This window comes from Taudactylus pleione, unplaced genomic scaffold (assembly GCF_031769625.1).
Source record: "Taudactylus pleione unplaced genomic scaffold, aTauple2 ptg000010l, whole genome shotgun sequence".
In the NCBI taxonomy this organism is placed as follows: domain Eukaryota; kingdom Metazoa; phylum Chordata; class Amphibia; order Anura; family Myobatrachidae; genus Taudactylus; species Taudactylus pleione.
The window spans coordinates 216918-233073 of NW_028284413.1; the positions used below are offsets into that span (position 1 = coordinate 216918).

Here is a 16156-nt window from a genome sequence, read left to right on the forward strand (position 1 = left end):
GGGCACAACTACAGGGGGCACTACTTTAATGGGCACAACTACAGGGGGCCCTGCATAATGGGCACTATTACAGGGGGCATTGCATAAGGAGCACTAGTATAGGGGGCATTGCATATGGGGCACAACTACAGGGGGCACTACTTTAATGGGCACAACTACAGGGGGCCCTGCATAATGGGCACTATTACAGGGGGCATTGCATAAGGGGCACTATTACAGGGGGGCATTGCATAAGGGGCACTAGTATAGGGGGCACTGTATAAGGGGCACTAACTTGATACACGCAGTTTACAGGTTATAAACTATGTTCCCAATAATCTGGTTCTACACGGACATAAAATCTGTGCAACCTGTCTTGAGCTGAGGTGACAGACTGGCAGGAGCAGAGAGGAGTGTTGATGAAGTAGATCTGTCAGGGTGGGATGTAATGGGCATTACTGTTTGGCATAATGTGTATTTGGCATTACTGTGTGCACAATGTGCTAATAGGGGCATTACTGTGTGGATAATGTATTGTATGTGGCATTATAGTGTGGCATAATGTGAAACAGGGGCATTACAGCGTGGCATAAATTTGTTATAAGGGCATTACTGTATGTCATTATGTGTTATACATGGCATTATTGTGTGGCATGTGTAAGGGGCATTGCTGTGTGGCATAATGTGTTGTAAGGGGCATTCCGGTGTGGTACACTGTGTTATAAGTGGCATTACTTAGTGTGTCATAATGTGTAAGGCACGTTACTGTATCATGTAACCACACACCTTTAACGTCGTCTTTGGGTGTGTTTGATCTTTGGGCGGGGAAGGGGGGGGGGGAGCGCCTGAAACTTTTTATGGCATGGGGGAGCAAATTTTATAGTTATGCCACTGCAAACATGCCCATATATAGCAGGTGCACCTCCTTGCGGTTGGAAAGGCAGAATGGAGAAGGGAAGGGACATGGGCATACAGGATGGATAAAGGGCATCACATCAATGTAGATTATGCCTGCAGGAATATGCATATACCCATATTAGGAAGCACATATTCTGCACCTGCTATAGAACAGGTACATTATAAATATGTGCTGATGATTATCATTTGTCATAACCCAGGCACATATGATGCTGAAGTGGAGATGTACGCATCTGGAGATGTGGGCATAAATACGCTATTTTTGCACTCACTTTTGTCATAATAATTTAATAAAATGATGTGACATCAGCCACAGTGTCTCTCACAACTGAAAATGTCTATGTAAGCAGGAGATGTGACACCATTAAAACTCTATTTCTTTTTTTGCAAAGAGAAGCAAAAACCAAAAGACAAAAATGGTACATTTATGATTAATATATGGACCGTTGTTTTGTCTAGTGCGGATTCAATCCTTACCTTTTGAACCATTAAAACTCTGCCAATCACAATCCTAAAACCCATTCCCAGAGTAATACACATAAAATGGATCCAAACTATTGGATGACAGAAGAAAGAAATCATTGTACTACTACCATGTATAATACAAATGGCTTATTTGTATAGATAACACATTTTAATGTGCAAAATGGGGAAGCAGTAAAAAATAAATATGTCATAGTTTTATTGAGCCAAGCGAGAAACAAAAGTAACATGTTACTGTTTGTTATCAGCATTCCAAAGTCTTATACAACAGACTATGTGTACTCTACCTCAGGGCAAATGGGAATTGACCATGTTTCAGTAGCAGCAGTCTTGTGTGTCATTGATGCAAGAAGAGATAACCAGTGGGTAATTGGGAAAAAAAAAATATTTGTAATCCTAAACTCCCACACTCTAAATAGCAGAACTAGCTGGGTACACACTTACCCGATGAAGTGGCCTACCAGTCGTTGCGCCATCTGTGGGTGGGCCGCCCATAAACACAACCAGGTGTACCAAAATATCTGCAAGGGCCAACTTGATATGTCTGTGAACTACGTTATTTGTTATTCACAGACATATCGGGTGTACGCACCCGCCTATCCGCTACCGATATAACATTCGATCAAACAATATATCTAGTAGTGTGTACCCAGCAGGATATTTTTGAACTTGCATGATATGTTATTATATTTAATTTGTATATACAGGTATGTGATTTGTATGATTACTTTCTGGTACTTCAAAACTAAAGGATAATAATGCTGCCTGAGCTCCTTCTTACCTTCTCTGCTTATTCTGTGTGAACAGATAAAACCCCTTTGCAACTCTTTCCCCTAAACATTAGAAGCCAATTAATACAATGTAGGACATATTTAGAGAGTGAAGGTACCAAAGAAAAGAATCATAAAAAAAACACTTAGTATTTTTCTGTTTTAATTCATATGATGCTCGCAGATTAAAAAGATATTCATGCAAATATGATGTCAAATGACAGTCCTATCTGTTCCAAATAAGCAGTATAAAATTCATGAGGCCTGTTTAAGAAATAAAATAAGATATTCTGTGTGAATATGACATGGCACGATGATAAAACAAAAATTGGTGGAGCCTCCAAAAGTGCACATTTGGCACAAACTACTAATAGCAAAAGGTTTTATATATTATAACTCCTTGCTGCAATCAAACTACACAATTTATTTTATATTGCCTTTACCTGAATATTTTTGAAAAGTTTCATCTCTATTTTTAGAATGGGCAACTATTAATGCACTGCCACCAATACAGTAGTACTTCAAATCATACTTGCCAACTCTCCCTCATTGTCAGGGAGACTCCCTGAAATAGTAGCAATCTCCCTGTCTCCCTGATGAGTCTAGCAATCTCCCTCATTTCATCCTTACTCCCATTATGAAGCTGTTATATTAAAAAACAGAGAAATATACATTCCAATATGATCATTAGTGTCATTTCCTTGCATTGGTTATTATAAGGCACAATGATCCCTATGAATTTTTGCAAAGTATTAGTGTGTTTTCATCAACAAACAGATCTTACTAACTGCTTTTGGGCTGGTTACATTTGGATGTAAGTCAGGTTTAGGACACGCCTCTCAGATTTATCAGTACACGCCCATCACATGTATGACACGCCTCTCAGATTTATCAGTACACGCCCATCACATGTAGGACACGCCTCTCAGATTTATCAGGACACGCCCATCACATGTAGGACACGCCTCTCAGATTTATCAGTACACGCCCATCACATGTATGACACGCCTCTCAGATTTATCAGTACACGCCCATCACATGTAGGACACGCCTCTCAGATTTATCAGGACACGCCCACTGTAACACGCGCTCATAGGTGCTGCTTTCACAATCTCCCTGAAATGCTTTTTCAAAAGTAGGCAAGTATGCTTCAAATCCTAATCATAGTAAATAGTTCTGATTGAGAGAAATATAAATAATCATGATGGTTTTTCTTTCCCTCTAATAAATGGATTTCAAGGAACAATTAACTCGTGTTCAAAGTTCATGCTGATTACCCATATGCACGTCTGTTTCAGCCTGCGGTGTCTATAAAGAAGGTGCCAAGTGTTTATTTTAGAGCCAGGGGCAGAGAGTATTACCAGAAACTCCTACAGTATTTTCCCTAATGGTTTACTGTCTTATCACTTATGGAAAAACAGGTTTCCATTCACAGTATAATTCAAAACATGTAGCAATAAGGAAGTAAAACTGAGAGATCCATGTATGGATGAGCTATGCTTTCTACGTATTGTGGGGAAACCACAGGAGGCAGTTCTTACCTGTGCTCTACCTGCTCATTGGTAGCTTATATATAGACACTGAGATCACCTAGCTGTACTAGCCTTTACTGTACTGAAACAGTACAGTGAGAGTCGGCAAACAGCAGAGCACCTGGGACATACTGCAAGATACAGTAATATGGAAACAGAAAGGTAAATTAAATGAAATTGAGACTAGATTATACAGTATATTTAAGTAATATTATATGAAGACTATAAAATAAGTAACATTCACAGTAAGAATATAGGTAAAATATGTATTTCTTCAAGACAAATATACATCTAAAAACATTATTTTAAAAACAAATGACACAATTGAATAACATGTTGTGAAATAGATGCTAGAATGGGCCAGTGGTTGTTTTCTAGATTTTGAATCAAATTATGTAGAACTTTGCTATATAATGTAAATTTTTTGCTCACTCCATTGGGATATACTGTTTTTGCACACTATGGGCATGATTCAAAGATGTATACAAACCCGATGGTCACCCCCATTTTGTAGACATGCCAAGGCCAGGATCTGCATCTTCTGACATAGATTTCCTGGCCCGGGCTGAGCAGCTATGGCGGCCAGTCTGAATAAGCTTAGGCTTACTCAGACTGGCCACTGGAGCTGTACCTTGTGCACCCTGGGAAAACCATGTTGCACTGCAGATGGGGACGGTTTAAAATGTGCAGGGTGATTTGGTGATTTAGATTTAAGAGGGGCTGTATTAATTGTCCAGCACTTGTGGGATACATGTAAAAGCAGCCAGTGCTTACCTTGCATGCAGAGAGAATAAATAAATATATATATATATATATATGTGTAAAGAAAGCTGTGGCACTCACAGGACTTGTATGGTTAAATAAACGCTGGTGACACCACACCTAAGTCTCTTAGTCGACTAAGAGACATAGGTGTAGTGTCACCAGCGTTTATTTAACCATAAAAGTCCTGTGAGTGCCACAGCTTTCTTTCTCTACATTACACTCATTTGAGGGCACCCAGGCACTAAAGTATTCAATTGTGGAGTGCCGGCCAGCCAGCTATTTATATATATATATATATATATATATATATATTTAATTTATTTATTTGTCCAGGTGCAACCATACTCCATTTTGCTTTGCTCCTATTTCAGTATCAGATCCTTAATTTGAAATACCGCAAAAATCTGCAGTGAATGAATTTAAAGTTTCAGAATAAGGAAATGCCAGAGAATAGTTTGGAAATGGCAGTTGTTCTGAAACATTATTTTATGCTTCTTGTCTTAAGCATATGTTTTCTTATCTAATAGCAAAATCGAAAAGAACAAAACAAATTTAGTTATCTGTTCTACAAAGGTGGGAGGGTGGCACATTCAGAAGCAATGTGCCACTTCTAGCATGATCTTTCAGTTACACTACCATTGGAAGAGTAATGTAGAAGATCTGAGACCAGCTCATTGTGTTTGTGCAGAAGTATCACCTTCCTATTTTTGTCTAAGCCCATTTGTGCAATTGTGAGCATCTGTGTACAAGCGTGTAAGTTCCTTCCTGTAAATGTACTCCCAGTATATCTGGTTATACGGTCGTGTGTACATGCTTGAGAGTAAAGATGTAAGTATTACTTTGTGTTGGTGTGTGTCTATAATTATTTATGTTACTATGAATAATTAAAAAGCTTCCTTGACCTGTCTCCTGACTGTAAATAGTAATATGTATTATTATGTTTATAATACAGGCATAAAATGGAGGAGGCAGCAAGCAAAAGCCCAGAAATAGAAAGGAAACTAAGAGGGAAGTTTGTTTCTTTAAACAAGCAGGAGGCCAAAATGGTGCTGGAAATGTATGTGAAAAGGAGTTTAAGCAGTAGGGAAGCAAGAACAGAGGTGAGATCCAGTGAGAAAAAGGTGCGGAGATCATACAGCGACCGCAGCAAATTTAAACAAACAGTAAAGAAAAATAACATGCTTATATCTACTAAGGCAGAGGTTCAAGTGACAAACAAGACAGCTATGGAAGGCAAAAATACAGAAATCAATGAAACTACTATACAGAAGATTCAACCAGAAACTATCCTCAAGGTTAATAGTAACAAAAAGGCTTCATGGTTTAAGACCTTTCTGAGTAATATTTTTAAAACAGCTGAAAACCGCTCAGAGCAAAATGTAACTGTGGTGAATAAGATGATTCAAGACTCTGGGAGTTCTCCAACCGATGGACATTGCATTCACACTGACAAAAGAAACAGCTTAAGGAAAAATAGCATCCGAAGAACCCGTTCCTTAAAGAAGAACGTGTCAGAGGAAGAGAAGCTGAAGAGGCCCACGCATCTCCCACTGAAGCGCATCAATAAGCCATTACCACTCAAGCCATGTAAGTATTTACAGTATTGCCTGAACCAATCAGGGTAGAAACTATAGTCCATAAAAATTGTACAAACAGCCCAATTCTTAAAGAAAGAGTGGCAGGCAAACATTTTCTATTAGGAATTTGGTGATTATAACCCATTAAATGTGTTAATATTTTTGTAGAAAGCACCAGGTTTCTTGTGGAGCCTGTAAAACATTAACAGTTTCATTATGATTACGTGGAGGTAGTGATAAGGGGATGTAGTTACCATCCTGGTGGTCGGGATGCCAGCTCTCAGAATTCCGGAGCCACAATCCCAACAGCAGTCAAAATCCCGGCGCCAGAATCCCGACAGCCAGCATCCCGTACCCAACCTGTGATAAGTGGGACCTCTAGTTTTTCTAGTATGTTTTACTTTTCTACAATTAATGCTGGACAAGTGCTAACTGTTGTCTTGCTGTTTAGTTTATTTATCACTGTGACAAAGTTTTTGGTACTGTTTTATTAATTGAGATTTATCTGTGATGAAATCATTGCATTTACACAAATTAATACAACTATAACACTTGATTATCACTCTTGCCACTTAATGATCATACAGTAATTACCTAATCAATGACTCCTCTATATAGACTCTCTGCAATTCTCACTAGCTTGATAAAAATATTAACTTCATCCATACAAAGTAAATACTGGTTTCCCTAATTTTACACCGTCCCTGCTTTTTCTTCCCTCAAACAGAAAATGCACACTTACTGTAAATATGCAATAATTATATGAATCATAGGCATTTTTTTGCACAAACACATTTATGGATTTGCTTTCCTTAAACAAAAGTGTGATGTAACACATTCCCTTGTGCAAATTTGCCATGAAATTCAGTTTCATTTTACATAACTCCAGCTCTGGATTATATGAGCACAGTCACATTGCTCACATCAGATTATACAAACATGTCACCATATTTCTAATGTCATTTGGGTAGGTGAAAAGAATGAGAATTTTTATTACCAGCAAGTGTCTGAAGAGATCGAGCACCTTGTTAAAGATATTGATAATCTGGAAATAGGAACAAGGAAGCCAAGTTTAGGTGAAGAATTAAATACAGAAGTGCTGGACAATGGTAAGTAAATTTATATAAGTAGGACACTATATTTAGTACACATCGGTAACATCTCCACAGGTGCGTCAAGACTGGACAGCGATGCAGTATACTTACCGCTGTCAGCCAGTATTGCCATTCCACCGAGTATCATTCAGTGGCTCTGGTGATATTCTGTAAAACAAAATTGTCCAATAACTAATTTATGATATCACTGCATAATAGTAAACAGGACTTTAAATCTCTGGGCCTGAGTCACAGATGTATGCTCACCCGATGGTTAGCGCAGCATTTCTCCAATGTTTTGGGGTCTGCGGATGCACACAACGTGTTCTGCAATCTCAGCTCACAGACCCTGCCAAGCAGCAGTATGATTGACATGCTCAAGTGTTTGGGGGGTGGAGCAGGGGCGTGGCTGGCCACAATTTCTGGAAACGGGGGCATGTAGCCCACATTTTCTGGAGGGACAAGGCAAGGGTCTGAGTCGGTGGCCGCAGATTTCTTGGCCTTGCAAGTGACATGGGTCAGTCAGGCAGCGGTAAGCTTCAGCTTCCGCAAACCTGGTCATAGGAGCAACCATTGCAACCGATGATTGCAATGGTGATCCCAAGCTGCCATCTTGGCAGCAGATCTGGAATCGCAGATGCAGAAAGGAGATGCCTGTTTCCTACAGACACCTCCTGCTGCATTAAGATTTTAGATGGACAGAATTGCACAGCTGCTTGTGTGCGGCTTTACAATTCTGGCCATCTCTGAATCAGGCCCTCTGACTTATGCTGCATACACACGTAAAGGTTTTCTGTCCAACCATCCAACTAGTTGATTGGTTGGAATGAAAATCTGGTAACGTATGGGAGTAAATGATGATCACCAATTTGCTCCTAAATGCCAGAAAACAGATGAAAATGGTCGTCAGACAAGTTTGTTAATTGTTTGATCTAAACAATTTGTTCAAACAACAGTTTTTGTCCATTTTCTGGCGTTTGGGAGCAAATTGCTGATTGTCATTTGCTTTCATACCTTACCAGAGTTTCATTCCACCCAATCAAATAGTTGGATGGTTGGACAGAAAATCTTTAGGTGTGTACCCAGCCTTAGGGGGACAAAATCTATATAACTCTAAATGGAGAATTATGTTTAATGGAAATGGTTAAAATAGCAAAATAATAAAATCTTTAAATCCTGCACCCATCTCCTTTTACAGAAATAGTTTTCTTCTCAATGAGACACTCAGTGTTATGTGCTACTGTTTTTTGTTTGTAAATAACCTGGTTAATTTTTTCTGTTCCAGAAACTGTCATTAGGAAAATTGTCTCCATTCTCCAAAAACAGGGGGATGTATATGATAGAAAGGTATGTAATGTATTTGTGTGAATCTGAAAAGGATGTCTTATATTATTCACATGTTAAAAGTATCAGTTGTTGCACAAGTGAAAACTTGTATAAGTGGTAAACTCAAATCCTTTACTGCAAGACAGTAATGCTGTGACATGTACAAGAACATACTTATCTGAATAAAATATGTGTATACATATACATTTATAAACTTGCATACAGTGGTGGCACTCAGGCACAATCCATATAGAAATGAGGAACAGTTGTTTCAGAATGTAATCTTTTGTCAGAGGTTAAATTCTGAAACGTTGGCAACAATTGTTCATCATTTCTGCATGTACTGTACCAGAGTGCCGCTTTCATCTGAAAAAAAGTGCTCACTGATGCCCTCATAATAATTTCATGGAGGTGAACATTCCACTAGAAGGGAAATGAAGAGGCAGCACTCAAGGTCTTAGATGAAAGTAAGGAGTATTAAAAATGCACTGACATTTCAAAATATCTAAACGTTCTTTCCTCAGGGTGTAATATATATATATATTACATTTATAACTCTATTCTTAGCTCATAGCTGCACAATTTTGCAGTCTCTGATATAGCTATGTAATGCAGATTCAGTCAGGAGGAAGGACCCAGTATGTATATATTTACACAGATAAGTAAATAAATATTTATATCATGGTGACACAGTAGTTAGATTTGCCGCCTTGCAGTAACTTCCGGGTGTGTAACTTGGACTGGGTCAGGGACTATTATGTCTTAATAAAAGCTATTTAAGAGAAATGAGATGTTCTAATACATTGTTGCTATATGAATAAAAGGATAATAATTATGATTGTTAATATTTAAGTAACATCTGACAATTCATATTCTAATGTTGAAAACAATGTCAAACATAAAAGTAATTGATATGGAAGGGGATTGATGTTTACTAAAGAAACATTTCATCATATTTATAGATTAAGGAAGACCCTACCCTCAATAAATTCTTCAGAGACATCTCCTATAATTCATTCAAGCAGCTTGCAGATGTCTATATTGACAAGGAAGTCAAAAACAGGGGAACAGATGCAACTCCCGAGGACATGAAATTTGCATTCTCTGTTCACTTTACAAAACAAGTTGTAGGACTCTCCACTCACCCTGCAAACAGGATTATGGGCTTTGGTAACCAGTATCTACAAGACACATTCACATGGCTCTCATGCAATATGGACAATGCGGTGAGTACAAGAAAATGTGAAGCAAACATTTATCCAGTGTAGCCAAATAAATTATTTTAACAACCAGGAAACAGGTTCAGGCTTTAAAGAAACATCGAAAAGTAATTGGTAAAATATAGGGGCCTACTGTATTTATTGATATGAGAACATCCCTTTCTCCTGCTTTTTCTCTATTTATGATCGGTTACTGCCGGCAATGTTTATCACAGACTATCACCAGCAGTAGCTATTGCTGGGGATCGCACGCAAAAGCTTTCCCAAAGTATGGGAAGCCTAAGTAACAAGTTTAGTGGCTGCACAGGCACCCCCTCTGTCCTGCGATCAAAAAATGCTTTATAAATAAACAAAAAAAATTTTCTTTCCTTGGATAATTACATTTATTTATTTTCATTGAATCTGCAATTGCATGCCCAAGTCCAGGCTTGCAGGTCAGTGCTCATGTGAGAGCTAGCAAAACTGGGTCACACATGCACAGAGGGAACCAGGACTGGCCAGATAAACAGACCAGCGATATTTAATAGTAAACTGAGCTGAAAAATAAAGTATTTCTTATTATTCATTACTAATAAATAGGTCGCTTATTATTATTAAAAACCTAAATGTGTCACATAATGTTTTCTCGAACAAAGAATTTGCAACAAGTCTTAATTTTTCTCCACCCAATAACACCATGTGATAAATACTGTTATATGCATACTTGTCTACCGTCCCGGAATGGCCGGGAGGCTTCCGAAACCCGGAAAGATGGACATGTCTCCCAGGTACAGGCGGCCAATGACGCAAATTTTGTTGAATTGCATCGTCCTCGCTCCGCACTGCTCCACAATGCCGGTACTCTTGGCAGTACCGACCTGGCTACCTTCTCCTGAGGAGGCAGCCAAAAGGTCGGAAAACATGGTTATACAGTATGTGATGGTAAAGAGGGTTTTGGCTTTCAGTATGGAGTCATTGTTCCACACATACAAAGCCAAAAACATCACTGACCAACATACATAAAACTTCCGTTTATTAAACACTGCCATACAAAACGTATAAGTGTTAAGACAGAAGACATGGTGTAAATGCTCACTATTATTAGTGAATATTTGTTTACCTCTATTATGGCTCTATTCATTATGTTAATTATCAGGGGCCAAACAGACCCTGATAATTAACATACTAACTCGGTCGAGCGCTGGAGCAATTCATCATTGCCATTGCTCCGGCGCGGAGACAGCTGATCTGAAAATCAGCTGTCTCCCCAAGACTAGTGCACCTGCGTGACCTACAGGTCAGTCATGCGTACAAAAGCTCTGGCATCCTGCGGAAGGAGCCGGACAGGGGCGAATGGATCCATAGGGAAGGAGCGGGTTGGGGGAGCAAACGCTATCTGTAGATGGGGAAGGCTCCCACATTTTTGGAACTTGATGAATTCTGTCCCTATACTAGTGTATAGGGACAGCGGGCCATTCCGGCAAGCATGTCCTAATACTTAATATATACAATTGCAGGTGAAAATGTTCATTTTCACCAGCTTTTGTAGAAATTAAGTGATGACCCTTTATAGAGGCTTGTGGTATTTTCTCCTAACATTCATAATATGGTACATATTTGTACTTCGATAACACATTCGATTCTTTTTTGTTTGTTTATTTGTTTGTTTGTTTATATAAACGACCCTGAAAATATTCTCTGACAAAAAACAAAAAGATGAGGATAAGATGAACACATATGAAGGGCACTGTGGCTGCAGTGTCTTACGCACAGCTGAAAACACATACTGTGTATATATATATATATATATATATATATATACACAGTATGTTAGTGTACAAACTAGTGTAGTGGTGCTATGAACTTATAATTCAACATGACACCATAATATTGTTATTTGCAGATACTTTATTTATTTATAATGACTTGAATGGATGATGGAAATGGATTACGCTATCTTGTGTTCACTGTGTTGTTTAGGTTAGGTTAGCTGATTCATCTATATGCTAAAAATAGCATTTTGGTCATTGACTCATCTGCACATAATAACATTGCAATGCTTACATGTTGTAACATAAGCTATGTTCCTTACGACATGTTGTATATGTTTACAAGGTACTTGTGGTCAGCCTCTGTTAATTAGAGATAAAAGGAACTGGAAGACAGCAGGAAATAGAAAACTCCCATTGTTATTAGGATAACTTTGGTAGCTAATCACTCTGTTTCAGATGACCTGAGTATTTGGGTCAGTGTGTCATATTTTCGGTGAGCTGCAATGGGACATTTGTTATTTGGACATGATTAGTGTATCATGTACACACTGCCAAACGGAACATCATTCTGGTTTTTGCAGCCAGACCTGTACAGTGACTAGACAGATTGCCTGCATATGTTATACACAGTATATTGTGACTGAGATCATGACTATGATGTAATCATTCTAGCACATGATGTAGTATTGTCATGTACACTCATTACTTTTTATACAAATACATTTTTATATAGCACATTCATGTTCTAGTCAGAGATATAAAAGCACATTTTTACGAACTTTGGTCAGCCAGTCTTAAAAATAAAGGTCCCAGTGCTAATAGATGTAAAAAGAAAACTCCACTCATAGATGAAACTCTGTTTAGCAGAATCATGATCAGTATCTTTTCCCAGAACAGCCTGAAGAACTTTGAAACTATACTATAGGCATTGAGTTGGTATCAGTGGAGTTTGTTGGATGGTTGCTGCATTTTGTCCAATCAGCTTCATCGACAACTAGCCAATTACTGTGGATGAGAGATCATTTTAGAAGATATGAATACTCCTTTCATTAATTTATTTTTTTAAACCAAAAATAGGGAAAAAAGGAACATTGATGTTTAAAGTTAAACTTTTGGTTACTACAGTATCAGTTATTATATTGTTCTGGCAAATTCATTTACTTTGTTTCTCTTTTGCTTCAGGCTAATTGTGTTTGTCCAGATGGATACATCAGCCCTGACTAGGAAGAACATGGCATACAGTACTGTACATATGGATGGTCCATGTTGCTGGCACATGGCAATTGGATTTAGCTTTTGTAATATAGAGTTATTTAAATGTTTAGAAATAGATGTTACTGCTGGACCAGTAAAAGGTTTTATGTATTTTTGCACTATAAAAGTTTACATTATTTAATACTCATTGCTATTTCAACAGTCTTGAAAAAGGAAAACTGGTTGATTGACCAATCAGTAAAATACATAAAAAGATAAACACACAACATTGGCATATGTAAACTAGACAGCTTACATTTATTGCCCATTGGTTACATTAGGCAATAATAAAGTGGTGGCGAGACGGACTTGTTAATACCTCTAATTAGCTATATTCTACTACAGTATATATAAGCAGGTTCTGAAAAACACACTTAGGGCCTGATTCAGAGCCGGACGCTCTGACCAGAGCGCTCGCTCTGAAGCAGGGCCCTCCTCCATGAAAATGGAGCATCCTCCTGGATGCTCGTATAGCTGTGGGTGACCACCCAGAGCTATAGCAAGCGTCCATGATGATGGTCGCGATGGTCAAAGACCATCGCGACCATCGGGCTTGCGATGAGACCCTGCGGTAGGGTCTCGCTTCCGCAAGCCCAGGAGTGATTTTAGCTCTATCAGAGCCAAAGTCACTCCCACTGACATCATTACTGATGTCAGTGGGGCCGGCTTCAGACGGTAGGCATTCCCATGGGAACGCCTCCGTCTGGCCGCCACGCCCTTGGCACACCCACCAAAGGGGGCATGCTGTCAATCAACATCGACAGCACGCCCCCTTTGGTGCGAGACCTGGAGCGACAGCTTGGCTGTCGCAGTCCGGGTCTCGCGCATGCGCACGATGGAGCTCCCTCCATCGTGCACATGCGCATTGGGGTAACATCAACCCGCTAGCGAGTGACCTTCGCTCGCGAGCGGGTCTGAATGACCCCCTTATTACATAAAGGGGCCTATTCATCATCACTTAAATTTTACAAAAGCAGGTGAAAATGAACATTTTCACATGCTTTTGTAGAAATTAAGTTTTTGGGCCATTCATCAAAAAGGTAATACAGTAGATATCACAGACATCTCCTGTTTACCTTCCTCTCCAGGAATGGCCCGCTGTCCCCATACACTAGTATGGGGACAGGAATTCATCAAGCTCCGAAAATACAATTCAGATCTCTCCGCCTCGGTCTAGCTCCTTCCACCGTATGCCAGGGCACTTGTGTGCACGTGTGACCTACGCACTAGTTACACTGCTCCAAACGGGGCCACCAAGAGCTGCTCTGGGCCCGGGTGACAGGGGGCATGGCCTAATCGCGGGAGATGTGGTCACGCCCCTTAGGAGAAAAAAAACATTTGCGCGCTGGAGGGGTAGCTGTGAGCCCCTCAGCCCAGCGCACAGCCAATAGGGGGCGTGATCAGCGTGATCGCTCCCCCCATAGGCATAGGAGACTGCTCCAGCTGCTGCTTAGCAGCTGCGAGCAGTCTCCCACTGCAGCCCAGCACACAGCAGCGTGTGCTGGGCTTCTGTGATGTAGAAGGGAGGGGGGGCGGTGCCAGACCTGGGCCCCTCCAGCAAGCCCAGGCCCGGGTAATTTATATCCGCCCCCCTCCTCCCTCTCGGCACCCCTGGCTCCAAAAGGAGCAGTGAAAAGATTCACTCCTCCGAAAGTAGCCGTTAAAAGTTCCGGGGAGACAGCTGATTTTTGGATCAGCTGTCTCCGCACCAGAGCAATGATTAACATGATGAATAGAGCACCAAGAGTCTTTTTCAAAGTAACTTTTACTCCATTTTTATATATGTCTCCTGTATTATATTACAGGGCTATTTGTCACTTTTTGGGTAACCTCCCCCACTCTGGTCTACTAGACTTGTGGGCAGGAAGCATGGTGTGCACAAAAAAACTGCTTCCCATTCGGATCTTCTGTAGCCATATAGTGGATCATTAAATATGTCTAGGACATTAGAAGTCAGCTACATTATTGATAGATTATATTGATTAATATCTTATGTATTCTCTGTTCCTTGCTATGTTTATATTCTGAAATGTATAGATTTACATCTTTGCAACTAAATTTGTAATGAGTACATTACAATTAAACTGTAAATACATGTAATTTAGAAAATTTATATTTTTTCTAAGTGTGAATAAAATAAACAGAAAAAAAACAAAGATTACATGTGTAGTAACTATAATTTTCATTGCAATTTAATGTGTAGATCTGGTAGCAAAGGACATGCATTAACAAATGCACTGCTTTTAAAAAAACAAACATAGGTTTCATGATTACCATAGTACCATAGTACATAGAACTGATAATAAACTTAAATTTTGTATTAATAAACTAAAAATAAATAATGATAATAATAAATGCCATAATACTTTATGTATATTTTGTATATAAGAAATGATCATATGTTTATCAGTATGCCTGAAATATATATATGGTCAGGAGTTCTATCAGCTAACAGCACTAATTGTGCCTGTTCACAGCAAATTTGAACTTAATGTACGTGGCAAAATTGGTCACTTACTGCTCCAGCCTATTGACTAGATCTGCCTTTTTAGGAACAATTTAAGACTGGTTCAGTAATACCCCTTTCACACTGCCATCAAGTAACCCAGGTTATTGCATATGAATGTGCAGCAACCCAGGTTACTGCTCAGTGTGAAAGGGCAGGTTGAAATATCCCGGGTTGAGCGACCCAGCATTTTAACCTAGGTAACGAGCAGGGTTGAACGCGTGTCTCGTGGTGCGGTGTGAACGGGTTCCATTCACTGCATAGGGAAACTATCTCATCTCCAAGCGCCGGCTCATCACGTGATGCCGATGGCGTCATTGACCTGGCATTATTGCTGGGTCGATCCACCAGTCTAAAAGGGGTCTCAGGCAGGTCACACCCGGGATGGACTTGTGCACAAATCCCGGGTGCGACCTGCATTTTGCGATCTGAAAGGGGTATTAGTGAACATGGAATTATGAGTGCAGTTGATTGTACCATTTGACTTATGGCAGTGAAACTGGCTAAATATCAAATTTCCTATGAACATGCATGATGTATAAAAAGAAAATAATATGTAGTTAACACACAGCATTGCACCAACCACCTGCTAATCACAAATAGTCAATACTCCTGCCAGGGGAGACAGAATTTTGTAGTAAAAATACCTGTTTATCAAGAATATTGAGTGAATGACTGGGCAGCTGTCCAATCAGAGCTCAAGACCTAAGAGGTGTGAAGGCCCTGAAATTAAACATTTACCTTTCTCCTCCTGGACTATTTATCACGGAGCCGGTGCTAAGGAAGTAAAGACATATTGGTAACTCCAGACAACATACCACAGTGGTTAAGCTAGTTAGGGATAGGGAACTTTGCAGTATAGTTTTAGTTCAGAGCGACCTTATTCTATAATTTAATACTGGCTATTAATGTCGCAACTTCACAATTGAAGGGTGGAACAGATAGAACTTATTCAATGTGGCCACTTACAAGTGAAGCCAA

At 39.5% G+C, this 16156-nt stretch overlaps 1 protein-coding gene across 1 annotated transcript; it reads left to right on the forward strand.

Moving 5' to 3' along the window:
* Positions 1-3770: 3770 nt before the first annotated feature.
* On the forward strand, positions 3771-14713 carry LOC148542640 (uncharacterized). Its single transcript, XM_088467412.1, has 6 exons — positions 3771-3844; positions 5400-6034; positions 6996-7133; positions 8404-8465; positions 9407-9670; positions 12598-14713. The coding sequence occupies exons 1-6, from the start codon at positions 3831-3833 to the stop codon at positions 12637-12639; spliced, it is 1155 nt and encodes a 384-aa protein (XP_088323538.1). The 5' UTR covers positions 3771-3830; the 3' UTR covers positions 12640-14713.
* The last annotated feature ends 1443 nt before the right edge of the window (positions 14714-16156 follow it).